General features: G+C 37.4%; 1 protein-coding gene and 1 long non-coding RNA gene across 2 annotated transcripts in view; one reads left to right on the forward strand and one right to left on the reverse strand.

The window, feature by feature from the left end:
* Positions 1-15,500, reverse strand: part of LOC306664408 — a 1,052,029-nt gene that overhangs the window by 739,739 nt on the left and 296,790 nt on the right. The window lies entirely within an intron of this gene.
* The window catches only part of IQGAP2 (IQ motif containing GTPase activating protein 2), a 284,608-nt gene that overhangs the window by 245,676 nt on the left and 23,432 nt on the right, over positions 1-15,500 (forward strand). The window contains 5 exon segments of the mRNA XM_079145190.1: positions 1,205-1,429; positions 2,899-3,039; positions 3,402-3,486; positions 4,171-4,403; positions 6,717-6,849. Coding sequence (XP_079001316.1) covers positions 1,205-1,429; positions 2,899-3,039; positions 3,402-3,486; positions 4,171-4,403; positions 6,717-6,849 — 817 coding nt within the window.

Raw genomic sequence — 15,500 nt, forward strand, 5'->3', positions numbered from 1 at the left:
AAGAGGATCCACTGTCTACTGAAAGGGATTTTATGGAAGAGGAGGAGCTGCTTGACCCAAAACTTTGAGGAATAACTACAATTGTAATAAGATGAGATAGAGAAATAGTGGTGGAAAATGAACAAGTGTGAGAAAGAAGAGATAAAGCAGGGAAGATGGGCTGGGACCAGATCATGGGAGACATAGAGCACAGGCCCAGGTCTTGAGGTTCCATTTACTTTCTGGGGACCTGTGAAAGGTTTCTGAGTAGGATGTTGACATGACCATATGGGTTTTCTTTGAAGACTGATCTACCAATAGTGTACATACAGGATGAACTGAAATTGAGTCAGAAGAAAAAAGATACAGTTTAGATTTTAACACAGTGAGTTTGAGCTGTAGTTGGAGAATACAGAAAATATAGAGGAGAACATTGGAAATGCCAGACTGGCCCCTGGGAATGAAGTATAGATTAGAAATTGAGGTCAGAGGACAAGTCCTAAAAGGACAATTGTTGAAGCTGCACAGGTGAGTGAATTCTGAGGGGACAGCATGGCCAGTTATTATTTTGTTTGCCCACTGGTTTCATCCCATCTGCTCTACTTGCACATAAAATTAGTCAAAAAGGGAGAAAAAACAGAATTTAAAACTGGGAAGAAAAGCCAGCAAAGGAAGTAAAAAGGAATGGCTAGGAAAGGTAAGAATCAGACTCTAAAGGGAAAGGAGTGGAAAAGGGGGAGAATGGTCAAGAGGGAGGGGTAGGGGTTACACAGAGGAGAGAGGAGAGAAGTGGCAGCTTTAGAGCACGAAGAGCTTTCTCAGTCAAGCACTGTGACTCGAAGCTGCATTGTAATGAGTTGAGTGAGATCTGAAGATGTTGAGACAGTTCATTTGATCAAGAAAGTTATTTTTGAAATTTGGTAACTAAAAACGGTACAGTCCTTGTATAGTGTCACCCAGTAGTGTTGGTCTTGGTTCATTTCAGTTCATACCTGCCTTCTAGATTGAAATTGAAGCTGGGATGTTATTTTTAGATCCTTAAAATGTTCAGATAAGAAACGCATCTTGCAAATAATTGCTTTTTTTTTTTTAAATTGCACCAACCTTGATCTTTATGGAGAAAAATTAAACTCTACAATGCTCTCGCCTGCCAGGGAGAGTAGATGGTGTTTAAAACTCTATCTATAGAATCAAACCATTTAATTTTGGCTTGGGCTTTGTTTAGATCAAAGGTGGACCAGGTACAGGACATAGTTACTGGTAACCCTACAGTCATCAAGATGGTGGTCAGCTTCAACAGAGGTGCCCGAGGACAGAATACCCTGCGCCAACTCCTGGCTCCAGTGGTGAAAGAAATCATTGATGACAAGTCCTTGATCATCAACACCAACCCTGTAGAGGTGTATAAGGCTTGGGTGAACCAACTAGAAACACAAACTGGAGAGGCCAGGTAACGAAGTCAGGAAGATGTTGGTTTTCACTGATGTTTTCTGATCACTTTTACATATTCATTGATGTATACTCTTGAACTTTGTTAAGCCAAAAAAAAAAAAAAATTACTGTGAAAAGTCAGTTTTCAATGCAAAATATTACGTCCTGTATATATCATATTCTTGAACTTTTGGACATCTTGATACTAAATGATATTTTCAAACTTCAGAACCAGTGGCTCTCCAATGCCACAGGTTTTGTAATTTTCCCCCTTGTTTATTCCCCATGTGTTGCTAACCCTGTACCTAGAGGTGGTATATGCTTTCTCTTCACCTGATAAGAATCCTCGTTTAGTTACCAACTGAGCAATTTCTATGTGTAAGTATTAAGAATTCAGTTAGGGGCTGGGGATATAGCTCAGTTGGTAGAGTGCTTGCCTCATAAGCACAAGGCCCTGGGTTCAATCCCCAGCACTGGAAAAAAAAAAAAAAAAAAGAATTCAGTTAGAATGGGCTTATTCTGGGTGGTGATTTGTGAATTTCATCAATCCTAGCTTAATTTCTTGCAAAAGTTTGTCTTATAAAATACTTAAGATATGCACAGAGAACTATATATATGGTTGTCATAACTCTAAGAGTGAAAATTCAGGAAAAGTCAAAATATTGAGCTTTGAGGAATTTATTAAATAATTGTAATAGTGATATAAATATATATAAAATATGTTTATAAATATATACTTATATATATATATGTAGGCTTGAAAAACATTTCATGATATAGTTAGGTATAATAACCATTATCTTTTTTAAAAACATTGGTTATGTATATGTACACACACATAGGATCTGTATGGAATAGGTATATACACAAATTGCTTCATATGTATGAATACATGGGGCCCATACACACCTGTGTAGAGGAGTACTTGAAAAGTTATGCAGATGTATGAAAATTGATTCCGTGTATTTGTGGTATTTTCTTATTCACTTCTGTGTAATTTTTTTGTGATGAACACAGTACTTTTAATAATAATTTAAAAATTTAATGAAAATAGGATCCAGGGGTATGGTTCAGTGATAGAGTTTGGGTTGTTGTTTGGCTGTTCTGGGGACTGAACCCAGGGCCTAGTGTATGCTTGGCAAGTACTCTGCCTCTGAGCCACATCCCCAGCCCAGTGGTAGAGCTCTTGCCTAGTGCACACAAAGCCCTGAGTCTAATTTCCAGCAACACACACACATAAGTTAGCTGGATCTGCATTACCTAGGTCTGCCTTTTATATTTTCAAAGCGCCTGGAGGGAATCCTGGAATCCCTCCTGCTCTACTGGTGGCAGAAGGCATGTCTGCACACTTCACTGGGCAGAATCTTGTTATTGGAGTCAGTGAGCAACATCCAATTCTACAAATAACTCACCTGTAGAGCCAACTTGGAAGGAGTACTAATATTCATACCTGAGGCTCCAGTTAATGTAAAGTTCTTGTGTTTTCAGCAAGCTGCCTTATGATGTGACCACAGAACAAGCCCTAACATACCCAGAAGTGAAAAACAAACTAGAGGCATCCATTGAGAACCTGAGAAGAGTCACCGACAAAGTCCTGAATTCTATCATTTCTTCCCTTGATCTACTACCGTAAGTTGGATTTGTAGCAACTGTAGCATTCTTTGCTGAAGTTCTCAGAATCCTGTGTAAGATAAGCCCCTGCGGTGAAGACAGGGGTTCTCCTCATATGGTGTTAACTATTTTAAGATGATCCTCATTTATCTTTTAAATTCGCAACTATTCTCTAAAGAAGGAATGATACTTCGGTCACAGCCACAAACACTGCTCAGTTATTATCATCAGTGGAAGTCCTGTGATTCCATTACCATCTCATTTTATGTTTAATTTTTAGGAAAACTGCTCAGCTTTAGTTGACTGGAACAATTGCTGTTTGTTTCTTCCTCACTTAGCCTTTTTCCATTATTTTCTTTTGTCATCTGTTTTATATGTAGTTATGGATTGAGGTATATAGCCAAAGTACTGAAGAATTCGATCCATGAGAAATTCCCTGATGCCACAGAAGATGAGCTATTAAAGGTAGATTTTCAAGGGTAATCTCACCATAGCTTCTTTTTGGGGGTCTGACCAAAATTACCAACATACCATTTAATAAGATTTTTTTCCCACATATGACTATTTATAATAAGCTTCAGGACTTCTTTTTCTAAAGACTATCAACATTATTGATTATACTAAGGTAAACTTAGAAATCTTAGATATTACTGCAATTTTTTTATATTAGAATATTTTGGGGGTAATCAGCATTTTTTTTTTTTACCAAAAGTAGTTTTGTTAAATATATTAGTGTATGGATAAATTCAGTGCCTTTACTTAATGTCTTATTAGGATACACATCAGAAAATGATCTGCACAGAGTGTGCTAGCACATACCTGTAATCTCAAGAACTCGGAAACCTGAGGCAGGAGGATCACAAGTTCAAAGTCAGCCTCAGCAACTTAGCAAGGCCCTAAGCAACTTAGATAGACCCTGCCTCAAAATAAAAAATTAAAAAGGCTGGGGATGTAGCTCAGTGGTAAAGTACCCATGTATTTAATCCTTGGAACCAAAATTTTAAAATAAAAAAATAAAACAGGAACATGTTCAAAATGATCCACTTTCCCTTGGGAAATGTGATGAATATATACTTTAATCAAAAAACAACCAGAACTCTTAGATTTTTCTCTCTTAACAATGTTCTTATCCCTTTTGCATCATCTCAGATTGTTGGAAACCTCCTGTACTATCGGTACAAGAACCCAGCCATTGTAGCTCCGGATGGCTTTGATATCATTGACATGACAGCTGGAGGTCAGATCAATTCTGACCAAAGGAGAAACTTAGGTTCAGTGGCCAAGGTTCTTCAGCATGCAGCCTCCAACAAGATGTTTGAAGGAGAAAATGAGCATCTCTCATCTATGAACAATTATTTATCAGAGACCTATCAGAAATTCAGGTAAGAGGGACTGTTAGCTTTGAAGAAATATGCAGGAAGGTGGGCAACAACAGTGTGTGCCTGGAGCTGGTATCGAGGGGATAGAAGACAGGAACCCCAAGTGGCTTCATGCATTTCTTCTATCAATTGCCACTAAGGGAAAGAGAAGGGAAGGGAGAGCAGGCTGGGTTGTTGATGCCCAGGTGTTCCTTCCCCACCCGCAGCACTCCTGCCCCGCTGAGTCCTTCCTACATGTATAACTTCTGCTACTGGCAAAATGAAATACTTACTCTTCCTGATATGTTACAGATTTGTACTTCTTACTTTTTTTTTTTTTGCCGTGCTAGGGGTTGAACCCAGGGCCTTGTGCTTGCACTCTACCAACTGAGCTACATCCCCAGCCCCAGACTTGTACTTCTTAGAATCAAACACTCAAAATAGTTGATTTCTGTTTCATTGAACTTAAGAAGAGGGTAGTTTTTACAAAGACTGAGTCGTTTTCCCATCAGGAAGAATTTGCCTTATCTGTAACAAACAAGAGGAAATGGAGTATTTCATTTTGAAAGGTTGGGAAAATCCCCGATTTTATATTTGTAGATGATTGTGTGTTCATGTGTGCTGTCCTGTTCTCAAGCCTTTCTTAGTTATTTAAATAAGATTTAACTGCATTGACTTTATATTTCCAAATTATCACACCAATCATTACATAAGGAGGAGAATGGAGTGGGTCAGCAAGTAAGGTTTACAATCCTGTCAGGAAGCTCTGTGATGGAACAGTTTCATCTTGGCATCTGTTTGTTCCCTTGTCTACAGCAGATTGTACAAGTGTGACACAAACTTGGAGACTCACTTGGAGACTAATTGCCCATTCTTCCTCCAGTTTCCTCCGGGTTAGTGATTTGTCTACCACGAAAGGTAGTTCACAATCATGATCCCTATCTGGAAATTTTAGCCTTTTGTGAGAAAGCTAGCCCAGTCCTCTGACTGCAACAAATTTTGGTTTTTCAAGCTGCTTGTTTTAGTTCTTCTCAGTGACTGAAAAAGTGATATCCATTGTCAATATTCCTTGCAAACCCTTGAATGTTGTTAAAACTTCCCTTTCAGTTCCTTTTTAATTGAATTATTATCTGCCGTCTATGTTCCCAGCTCTTCATTTAAAAAGGAGAAAAGAAAAAACTAACACTTCCCCTTGCCTCGTCTTAAATTCATCCTTTTTCTCTTTCACTCATATTTATTCTTTGTGTTTCTCAATTCACCGTGAACAATTATAACCAAAACAGCACAAGAAGACAGACCCATTGTCATGGGGAACATGATTCCCCACCACCACGTGACTTCTGCTGTTTCACCTCCCCCAGCCCGGGTTGGGAAGGGAGAAGTCATTTCTGTGTATAAGCCTTGAGTGCTCTTTCGAGAGATTTCAGGAATGATTTCAGACCTAGGAAACATTTAAAACTACAGAATAACACACACACACCAACTGTGCAAAGGTGTTTTGGGACTTCTCTTAAACTGTTGTCACAGGATGCCTGGCTCTTTTTCATCTGTCTGTCTATGTTTACCGTAGTTTAAAATACTAGAGTTTTTAGGGTCTGAGTACGATGGCATTTTATGGATTCATTTGTGTGGCTTTAATAGTCTTTCTATAGGCAGCAACTATTGCTTGAATCATGCCAGAATGGAGTAGTCTTAACTCCCATCGCTATCAAGGCAGTCGTTACAGTGGTGTAGACGCAGGAAATTTAAAGTTGCAAATTTGATGAATTGCCTTTTGGGTCGTATTCTCTACAAAGACTTGATTCTTTGAATCAAGAATTATTCATGAATAATCAAGAATTATTCATCTTGGGACTGGAGATGTTATTCAATGGTGCAGTGTGTACTTTCATGCACAAGGCCCTAGGTTCAATCCCAGCACACAAAATTAGAACTATTAGTCTTGATATTTCTATTTAAATACCCAGAACTCTGTGTGTATGTGTGGTACTGGGGATTGAACCCAGCGTGTCATGCATTCTAGGCAATGTTCTATCATGGAGCTACATCCCCAGTCCCTCGGGGACCAATTTTAAATTAACATTTTAAGATAATATGCCAATGATTTGATCACAATGATTCATAAATGGGACCTCACCACCCCTATTATTCTTCTCCAGTTGTGTTTGAGGATGAGCTCCCATAGTCAGGAACCAGTCTGGAAGAAACTAATAAGTCTCCCCCAAGGTTTGGGACAGAGAACAAAGTACTAACCATCATTCAAAATTTCCTGGTTTGATAAAGCAATTTAACTCACAGATTTGACTGTAACATAAGACTTTCTTCACCCTTTGTTAGGAATTATTTCAAAGAAGCATGTAATGTCCCTGAGCCTGAAGAGAAGTTTAATATGGACAAATACACGGACTTGGTGACAGTCAGCAAACCAGTCATTTATATCTCGATTGAAGAAATCATCAACACACATTCAGTAAGTGGGACTGAGGGGGGGTCTTGGTGAGGGACCCATGGTTCAGATGTCTGTTCAGTTGAAAATGCTTGGTCTCTATAGGACTTGTGGTATGCATGTTCTAATACTCATGTTTTTAATCCTAAAAAGCCCTCCACTGTTTATTTCCTAACTCTTAGACATTAATAAAACTCCTTTTCTTAAACAGTAAAGGTTACTTTTGACATGATTCATTTGCAAAGTCAGATTGTAAATATAATGTTTAAGCCCTGAACAAGGAAAAACCCTGGAGTTTTCTTGCCAGAGCCATGCTACCTAGATCCACACCTGTTTCTGCCCCTTTCATGAGAGTCACAACTTTTCTAGAGAAATGAGAAAAGTTTCTCATTTTCTGGAGAAATGAGAATGTTCTCCCTGTTTTGGTGTTTGGGTGCACTATACTTGATCCTAGCCAAAAGATCAAGAAGCAGTGTTAGATTTGGACCTAGAGAGGTAGAAAATAGACTATTCAAGGAAGACAAGAAAACACCAATAGTAGCCTCTTACAAAGAATCGCTTCCAGAATAGGAGAGACAGAATAGCCAAAGAAATCCCTAGCAAAAATATGAGAAACCCAAAGCAAACCTCACAGTAAATGGGGAAAAATCGAAAGTATTTCCTTTAAAATCTGTTACAAGGATGTCCATGCTAACCACTCATGTTTAATATAGTCCTAGAAATTCTAGCTAGAGCAATTAGACAAGAAAAGGAAATAAAATGCATAAAAATTGGAAAGGAAGAAGTCACATTATCACTGTTTGCACATGATGTGATTCCATACCTAGATGATCCAATGAACTCCACCAAAAGACTGCTAGAGCTAATAAATTTGGCAAAGTAGCAGGTTACAAAATCAGCTTACAAAAAATCAATAGCTTTCCTATATACCAACAGTGAATCTGCTGAGAAAGAAATCAGGAAAACAATTCAATTCACAATAGTCTAAAAAACAAAATCTCTAGGAATAAATCTATGAAAGACCTCTACAATGAAAACTATAGAACACTGAAGAAGACCTCAGAAGATGGAAAGATCTCCCATGTTCATGGATTGGCAAAATTAAGAGTTAATAAATGGGAGCCCATTAAATTAAAAAGCTTCTGCACAGCAAAGCAAACAACTAGGAATGTGAAGAGAGAACCCACAGAAAAGGAGAAAATCTTTGCTGTCCTTCTGACAGAGATGTCAATAATCCCTCTGACAGAGAATTAATATCTAAAATATATAAAGTACTCAAAAAAATCAAATAACCCAATTAATAAATGGGGAAATGAATTAAACAGACATTTCTCAAAAGAAGAAATACAAATGTCCAATAAATATATGAAAAAAATGTTCAACATCATTAGCAATTAAGGAAATACAAATCAAAACTACACTGAGACTTCATCTCATACCAGTTAGAATGGCATCCATCAAGAATACAAATACTAATAAGTGTTGGAGAGGATATGGAGAAAAGGGAACACTTTTACACTGTTGCTGGGTTTGTAAATTAGTACAACCACTTTGGAAATCAGTATGGAGTTTCCTCAAAAGACTAGGTGTGGAAGCACCATATGACCCAACTACACTATCCTCAATATTTATCCTGAAGAATTAAAGTCATCATACTACAGTGATACACACATACCCACGATTATAGCAGCACAAACTTTGGAACCAGCCTTCGTGTCTGTCAGTGGATAAATGGAGAAAGAAAATGTGTATAATCACAATGGAGTTTTATTCAGCCATAAAGAAAAATGAAATTATGCCATTTGCAGGAAAATGGATGGAACTAGAGACCATTATGTTAAGTGAAATAAGTCAAACTGTGAATGTCAAGGGTTATATGTTTTCTCTCAAATATGGAAGCTAGAGAGAAAAAGGAAAAGTAGAGGTTGATCTCATGAAAATCAAAGGGAGCTCAGTAGAGGAAAGGGACCCAGGAGTGTGAGGTGGGGAGGGAGAAGGGAAGTGCTGGGGAGTGATATTGGCCAAATTATATTGTATATTATGTACATGTACAAATATATAACAAATTCTACTATTGTGTACAATTATAATGCACCAATAAAAAATGTGGGAAAAAAAGAAAATTACAAAAATAAAATACTACTCTGTAATAAAAAAAGAAATTCTAAGTAAGAAGAGCTATGTAGGAGGCATCACAATACCCAATCTCAAATTATACTATAGAACTATAGTAACAAAAACAGCTTGATATTAGTATCAAAATAGACATGAAGAACAATGGCATAGAATTGAAGGCACAGAAATAAACCTGCATACTAACAGCCATCTGATACTTGACTATGGCACTAAAAATATAGGAGAAAGCTCTTTAACAAATGTGACTGGTGGGAGGCAGGAACCGGACACCAATATGTAGAATGAGGGCTGGGTTGTGGCTCAGTGGTAGAACACTTGCCTAGCATGTGTGAGGCCCTGGGTTCAATCCTCAGCACCACGTGAAAAATAAAATAAAAGTATTGTGTCCATCTACAACTAAATAAGAATTTTTAAAAATATGCAGAAGAATGAAACTGGATCTCTCTCACCATGCACAAAAGCCAAATCCAAATGGTTCAAAGACAGGCAGAAACTTCACAACTGCTAGAAGAAAACATAGGGTCAGCCTTCCATCATACTGGTGCAGGTACTGACTCCCTAAAAAGATTTTTAAAGCTCAAAAAATAAAACCATGGGGCTGGGGAGATAGCTCAGTCGGTAGAGTGCTTGCCTTGCAAGCACAAGGCCCTGGGTTCGATCCCCAGCACCGCAAAAAGTAAAAATAAAAAATAAAACCATGAATCAATAAGCAAGAAGACATCAAATTATAAAGCTTCTGCACAGCAATGATTAAAGAGCATGAGGAGAGCCTACAGAATCTTTGCCAGATTCTCCTCTGATGGGTATTAATATCCAGAATATATAAAAACTCAAAAAACTTAACACCCAAAAAACAAATAACCAAATGAATACATGGGCAAAAGAACTTAACAGACATTTCTCAAAAAAAGAAACAGAAATCACCAACAAATATGTGAAAAAAACATTCAATATCTGTAGCAAGCAGGGAAATGCAAATCAAAACTACCCAAAGATTTCATCTCACTTCACTCAGGCAATTATCAAGAATATAAATAATAACAAATGCTGGTGAAGGTGTGGGGGAAAAGGAACTCTCATACATTGTTGGCGGGACGAAAATTAGTGCAACCACTCTGGAAAGCAATATAGAGATTCCTCAAAACACTAGGAAGGGAACCACGTATGACCCAGTTTTCCCACTCCTTGGTATTTATTCATACTATGGAGTCACAGCTACTTCAGGGTTTATGGCAGCACTATTCACAATTCCAAATTGTGGAATCAGCCCATATGCTTGTCAGTAGATGAATGGATTAAGCAAATGTGGCATGTATGCACAATGGAGCTTTACTCAGTCATAAAGAGAAATGCAATTATGCCATTTGCCAGTAAATGAATGGAGCTGGAGAACATCATGCTAAGTGAAATAAGCCAGACTCACAAAGTCAAGGGTCAAATGTTTTCTCTCATATATGGAAGCTAGATAGAATCAAGGGAAAGAAGGCGAGGGGGAGGGGATTAGATATCATAAAGATATAAGAGAGATCAATGGATTAGGAGAGTGAGAGGAAGGGAAGGACAGGAAAGGAGAGGAAACGTAGAAAGAATTTAACAAAATTACAGTACATGCATATATAATTATACTACCAGGAATTTTACCTTTATATATATATATATATATGTAGAAAGCACCAATCAAAAATAAATACATGAGCAAAAGGAAGATCAGGAGTATAAGAGAGAAAATAGGAGGAAGGAGAAGAGGAGTGAAAAGCAGGGTAGGGGGGAGTAAATCAAAACCAGTGCATGCATGATTTTGTCAAAATGAACCCAACTACTATGTATAACTATAATGTTGTAAAAAAAAAAAATCACTTCCACTGTTCTGGGAACTCCCATTTCTTAGAAGCAGGTGATCTTACAGTCTGGCTGTCATAAAGTCTCCATCTGGTTCTCATATAGACGTCACCACCATCTGCATCAGTGCTCCATACTGGCACGGAAGGAGTGAGGAAGCCATAGAGGGCTTTTCAATCATCCAGATGAAAAGAGAAGCCAGGCATGGAGGGGTTTGTTTGTCTTTTTTTTTTTTTTTTTTTTTTTAAGACTAATTGGGGCTTTTTTGTTTTAAGTCCAATCAGAAGTAGGTTTTTTAAAAGGTGAGCTTTCAAGAATAGTTTCAGACCTCAATAGTCAAAGCAGGGTGCTGAGGATGTGTCAGAAGTATCCTCCAGACCTCCCAAAACTGAGTCTTGGTTCTTTCAAGATCCCAGGGTATTTAGATGCACATGCAAGTTCTGGATGCTTATGTTACGACTATAGGAAAGCATAACAAATGCACGCCTCTCAAAGATCATACACCTAACCCTCAAACCAGGTACACTTACAAGTGGCACACTGGCCACTTCACATTTCAGTATCTGTATTAAACTTCTCTAAGAAATAAAAAAATTAAATGTGAATTCGGAGGACAGATTGGATCTAGTTTTGATTTGTCTTCTAGGTCTGAAAGAGGGAACTTCTCTGACATTTACAACAGGCTCTCAATGAATATTGAAGAAATGAATAAGCCATCCTCTTTTTCTCTGGAAGTACCCCAAATCTCAAAACCATTCAGCAAGGCACCATTTATAGAAATAATTTTCTAATGAGCAAGTAGGCTCGTATTTGAATAATGACCCATTTGTATATTTTTATGGTACATTGTCTATCTCAAATATGAATGTCTTGATTCCATCTTTGTTGAAGGCAATATTCACACTCAGAAAAGGTAGTAGGGAGTTCTCTTTCAGAGTGAAAGATTCTTTCTCATGGGTAGCAAAGAGGAAATGTTCTTGTATTAATTTGGTCTTTATGGAGAAATAGTTTCCTTAGTTAACAAGATTAAAAGCAGAATGCAGTCCTGGGAAACAGCGTGAGGCTGATTTGGAGTTCCTTCGGGTGTTGGGTTGAAAGCAGATGTCATGTGGGACAATGCTAATGGCAGAGACAATCCTGTTTACTGTCCAAGGGTGGAGGCGTCTGTTGCAGACACAGCACAGCCGCAGCACGACCCGCCAAGTCCCTGGCCAAGTGGTTGACCTCACTCTCTAGGGAGAAGGGGAACCAACATAAGCTCTTTAAGGAGACATTTTCAGGAAATGATTTTGTTCCACAAAAACAGAATAAAGGAGTAGAAACTGACCACCTAAATCATCCATTTCCAGAAATGACAGCCAAATCAGCTGAACTGTCTCTAAAAAGAACAAGTACATAAATTTATCCATCCTGCTTTTTTTGTTCTTGTTTCTGACTTTTCTTTTAACCCAAAATACCATTATCTGCAACCCTTTCAGATTTTGCCATGTCTTTACATCACCTCCGTTGTTTAGTTAACTTTTCTTTGAAGTGACTTCCTTTTTCAAAAACAACAATGCACTATTTCTTTGCATTAAAACAAAGTGCTTCTACTATAGTGAAGAGCTTGCCTTGCTATAAACAGACGTTTACAGAAGAAAACAAATATAATGAAAACAGAATAGTACTTCCTTGCCTTGAAACTGTGCATCTAAGGCTGCTCTCCCGGTTTTGAAAAACCCAGTTAGAAATGTCAGGGAAGTGTTAAGAAAATTTAGCAGTAAAAAGAAAAGTTTTCTCTTTCACTGATCTTAAAGATTGAAAGAGAAAAGTCAGTAATCAAGGTAGTCAAGGCAGCACTCAACTGGCATAAAGCTAAAATAATCTTTTCAACGAATGGTACTGGGTTAACTTGAAATCCACATGCCAAAGAATAAAGTTGGTCTTCTTTCCATGCTATACCAAAAAAATTAAAGAGCTCAAAAAGGATTAGATATAAATGTAAAAATGAAAACTATAGAAATCTTGGAAAAAATTGTAGGAGTAAATCTTTGTGGCCTTAAACTAGGTATTGGTCTCTTAGATGTAACACCAGATGCATAAGCAGCAAAAGAAAGAATTACAGCAAAACCCAAAACATTTTGTGCTGTAAAGAGTGTCATAAACAAATTGAAGGCACCTGCAGATGAGAGAAAATAATCGCGAATAATATGTCTGATAAGGAACTCGTTTCCAGAATATAAAATCCTGCAACTCAATGATAAAAAAGATAAATGATCTTTAAAAAGGGGCAACTGTGCATCAAAAAAGGCAATCAACTGAGTGAAAAGGTAGCCCTGTGGAATAGGAGAAAATATTTGCAAATTGCGAATCTGCTAAAAGGTTAATATCTAGAATTTACAAAGAACTCCTACAACTCAACAACAAAAGCCTGATTGAAAAATGAGCCAAGGGCCTGAGTAGACATTCCATATGCCAGTGTCCAGCAAGTACATGCAAAGATGTTTGTCATCATTAATGATTGGGAAAACCCAAATCAAAACCATTATATACCATCTCCTACCCATTAGATAACTACTATTTTCATTTTTTCTTTTTAGATATACATGACAGAAGAGTATATTTTGACATATCATAAATACATGAGTATAACTTATTCTAATTAGGATCCCATTCTGTGGTTGTACACAATGTGAAGTTACATTGGTCATGTATTCATGTATGAACGTAAGAAAGTTATGACTGAATCATTCTGTCTGTCCTATTCCCATCTCCCCTTCCTTCCCTTCATTCCCCTTTGTCTAATCCAATGAACTTCTGTTCTTCCTCACCCCCATTATTGTATGTTAGCATACACATATCAGAGAGAACATTCAGCTTTTGGTTTTCTGGGATTGACTTACTTCACTTAGCATGATAATCTCCAGTTCCATCCATATACCAGCAAATGCCTTAATTTCATTCTTTTTTATGGCTGAGTAATATTCCATGGTATATAATACACCACATTTTCTTTATCCATTCATCTGTTGAAGGGCACCTAGGTTGGTTCCATAGTTTAGCTATTGAGGATTAAGCGTCTGTAAACATTGATGTAGTCATGTCCCTATAGTATGCTGAATGTAAGTCCTTTGGATATGTGCCTAGGAGTGGGACAACTGGGTCAAATGGTGGTTCCATTTCAAGTTTTCTGAAGACTCTTCATACTGCTTTCCTGAGTGGTGGCACCAATTTGCCATTCCACCAGCAAGAAATGAGTGAACCCTTTTCCTTACATCCTGACCAGCATTTATTGTTACTTGTATTCTTGATAATTGCCATTCTGACTGGTGTGAGATGAAATCTCAGTATTGCTTTAATTAGCATTTCTCTAATTGCTAGAGATGTTGAGCATTTTTTCATATATTTTTTGACTATTCATATTTATTGTTCTGTGAAGTGCCTGTTCAGATCCTTCACCCACTTATTGATTGAGTTATTTGGTTTTTTGGTGTTAAATTTTTTTGAGTTCTATATGTATCCTGAAGATTAATGCTGTATCTGAGATGCAGGTGGCAAAGATTTTCTCCCATTCTGTAAACTCTCTTTTCATGTTCTTGATTATTTTCTTTGCTGTGAAGAAGCTTTTTAGTTTGATACCATCCCATTTATTGATTCTTGATTTTACTTCTTGCACTTTAGGAATCTTATTGAGGAAGTCAATTCCTAAGCCAACATGATGGAGAGTTGGGCCTACATTTTCTTCCAGTAGACTCAAGGTCTCTGGTCTGATGCCTAGGTTCTTGATCCACTTCGAGTTGATTTTTTTGCAGGGTGAAAGATAGGGGTTAAATTTCATTCTACTATATATGGATTTCCAATTTTCCCAGTACCATTTGTTGAAAGAGGCTCTTTTCTTCAATGTGTGTTTATGGCACACCTTTGTCTAGTATGGGGTAATTGTATTTTTGTGGGTTTGTCTCTGTGTCTTCTATTCTGTACCATTGGTCTACATGTCTGTTTTTGTGTCAGCAACCTTGCTCTTTTTGTTACTATAGCTCTATATGTAGTTTGATTTTAAGTTCTGGTATTGTGATGCCTCCTGCTTCACTCTTCTTCCTAAGGATTGCTTTGGCTATTCTGGGCCTCTTATTTTTTTCAAATGAATTTCATGACTGCTTTTTCTATTTCAATGAAGAACATCATTGGAATTTTAATAGGAATTATATTAAATCTGTACAGTGCTTTTTGTAGGATAGCCATTTTGACAATATTAATTCTGCCTATCTGAGAACTTGGGAGATCTTCCCATCTTCTAAGGTTTTCTTCAATTTCTTTCTTTAGTGTTCTGTAATTCTCATTGTAGAGGCCTTTTACCTCTTTTGTTTTGTTTCATTTTTTAGGCTATTGTGAATGGGATAGATTTCCTAATTTCTCTTTTAGCTGATTCATCATTGGTGTATAGAACACAATGAATTTGGGGGGTTAATTTTATATCCTGCTACTTTGCTGAATTCTTTTATGATCATCAAATAAGGATAGTTTGAGCTCTTCCTTTCCTATTCGTATCCCTTTAATTTCTTTCTTTTGCCTAATTGCTCTGGCTAGGGTTTCAGGGACTATGTTGAATAGAAGTGGTGAAAGAGGGCAACCCTGACTTGTTCCATTTTTTAGAGGGAATGCTTTCAATTTTTCTCCACTTAGAATGATGTTGGCCTTGGGTTTACCATGTATAACTTTTA

This window comes from Sciurus vulgaris, assembly GCF_902686455.1.
Source record: "Sciurus vulgaris genome assembly, chromosome: 6".
Taxonomy (NCBI): Eukaryota; Metazoa; Chordata; class Mammalia; order Rodentia; family Sciuridae; genus Sciurus; species Sciurus vulgaris.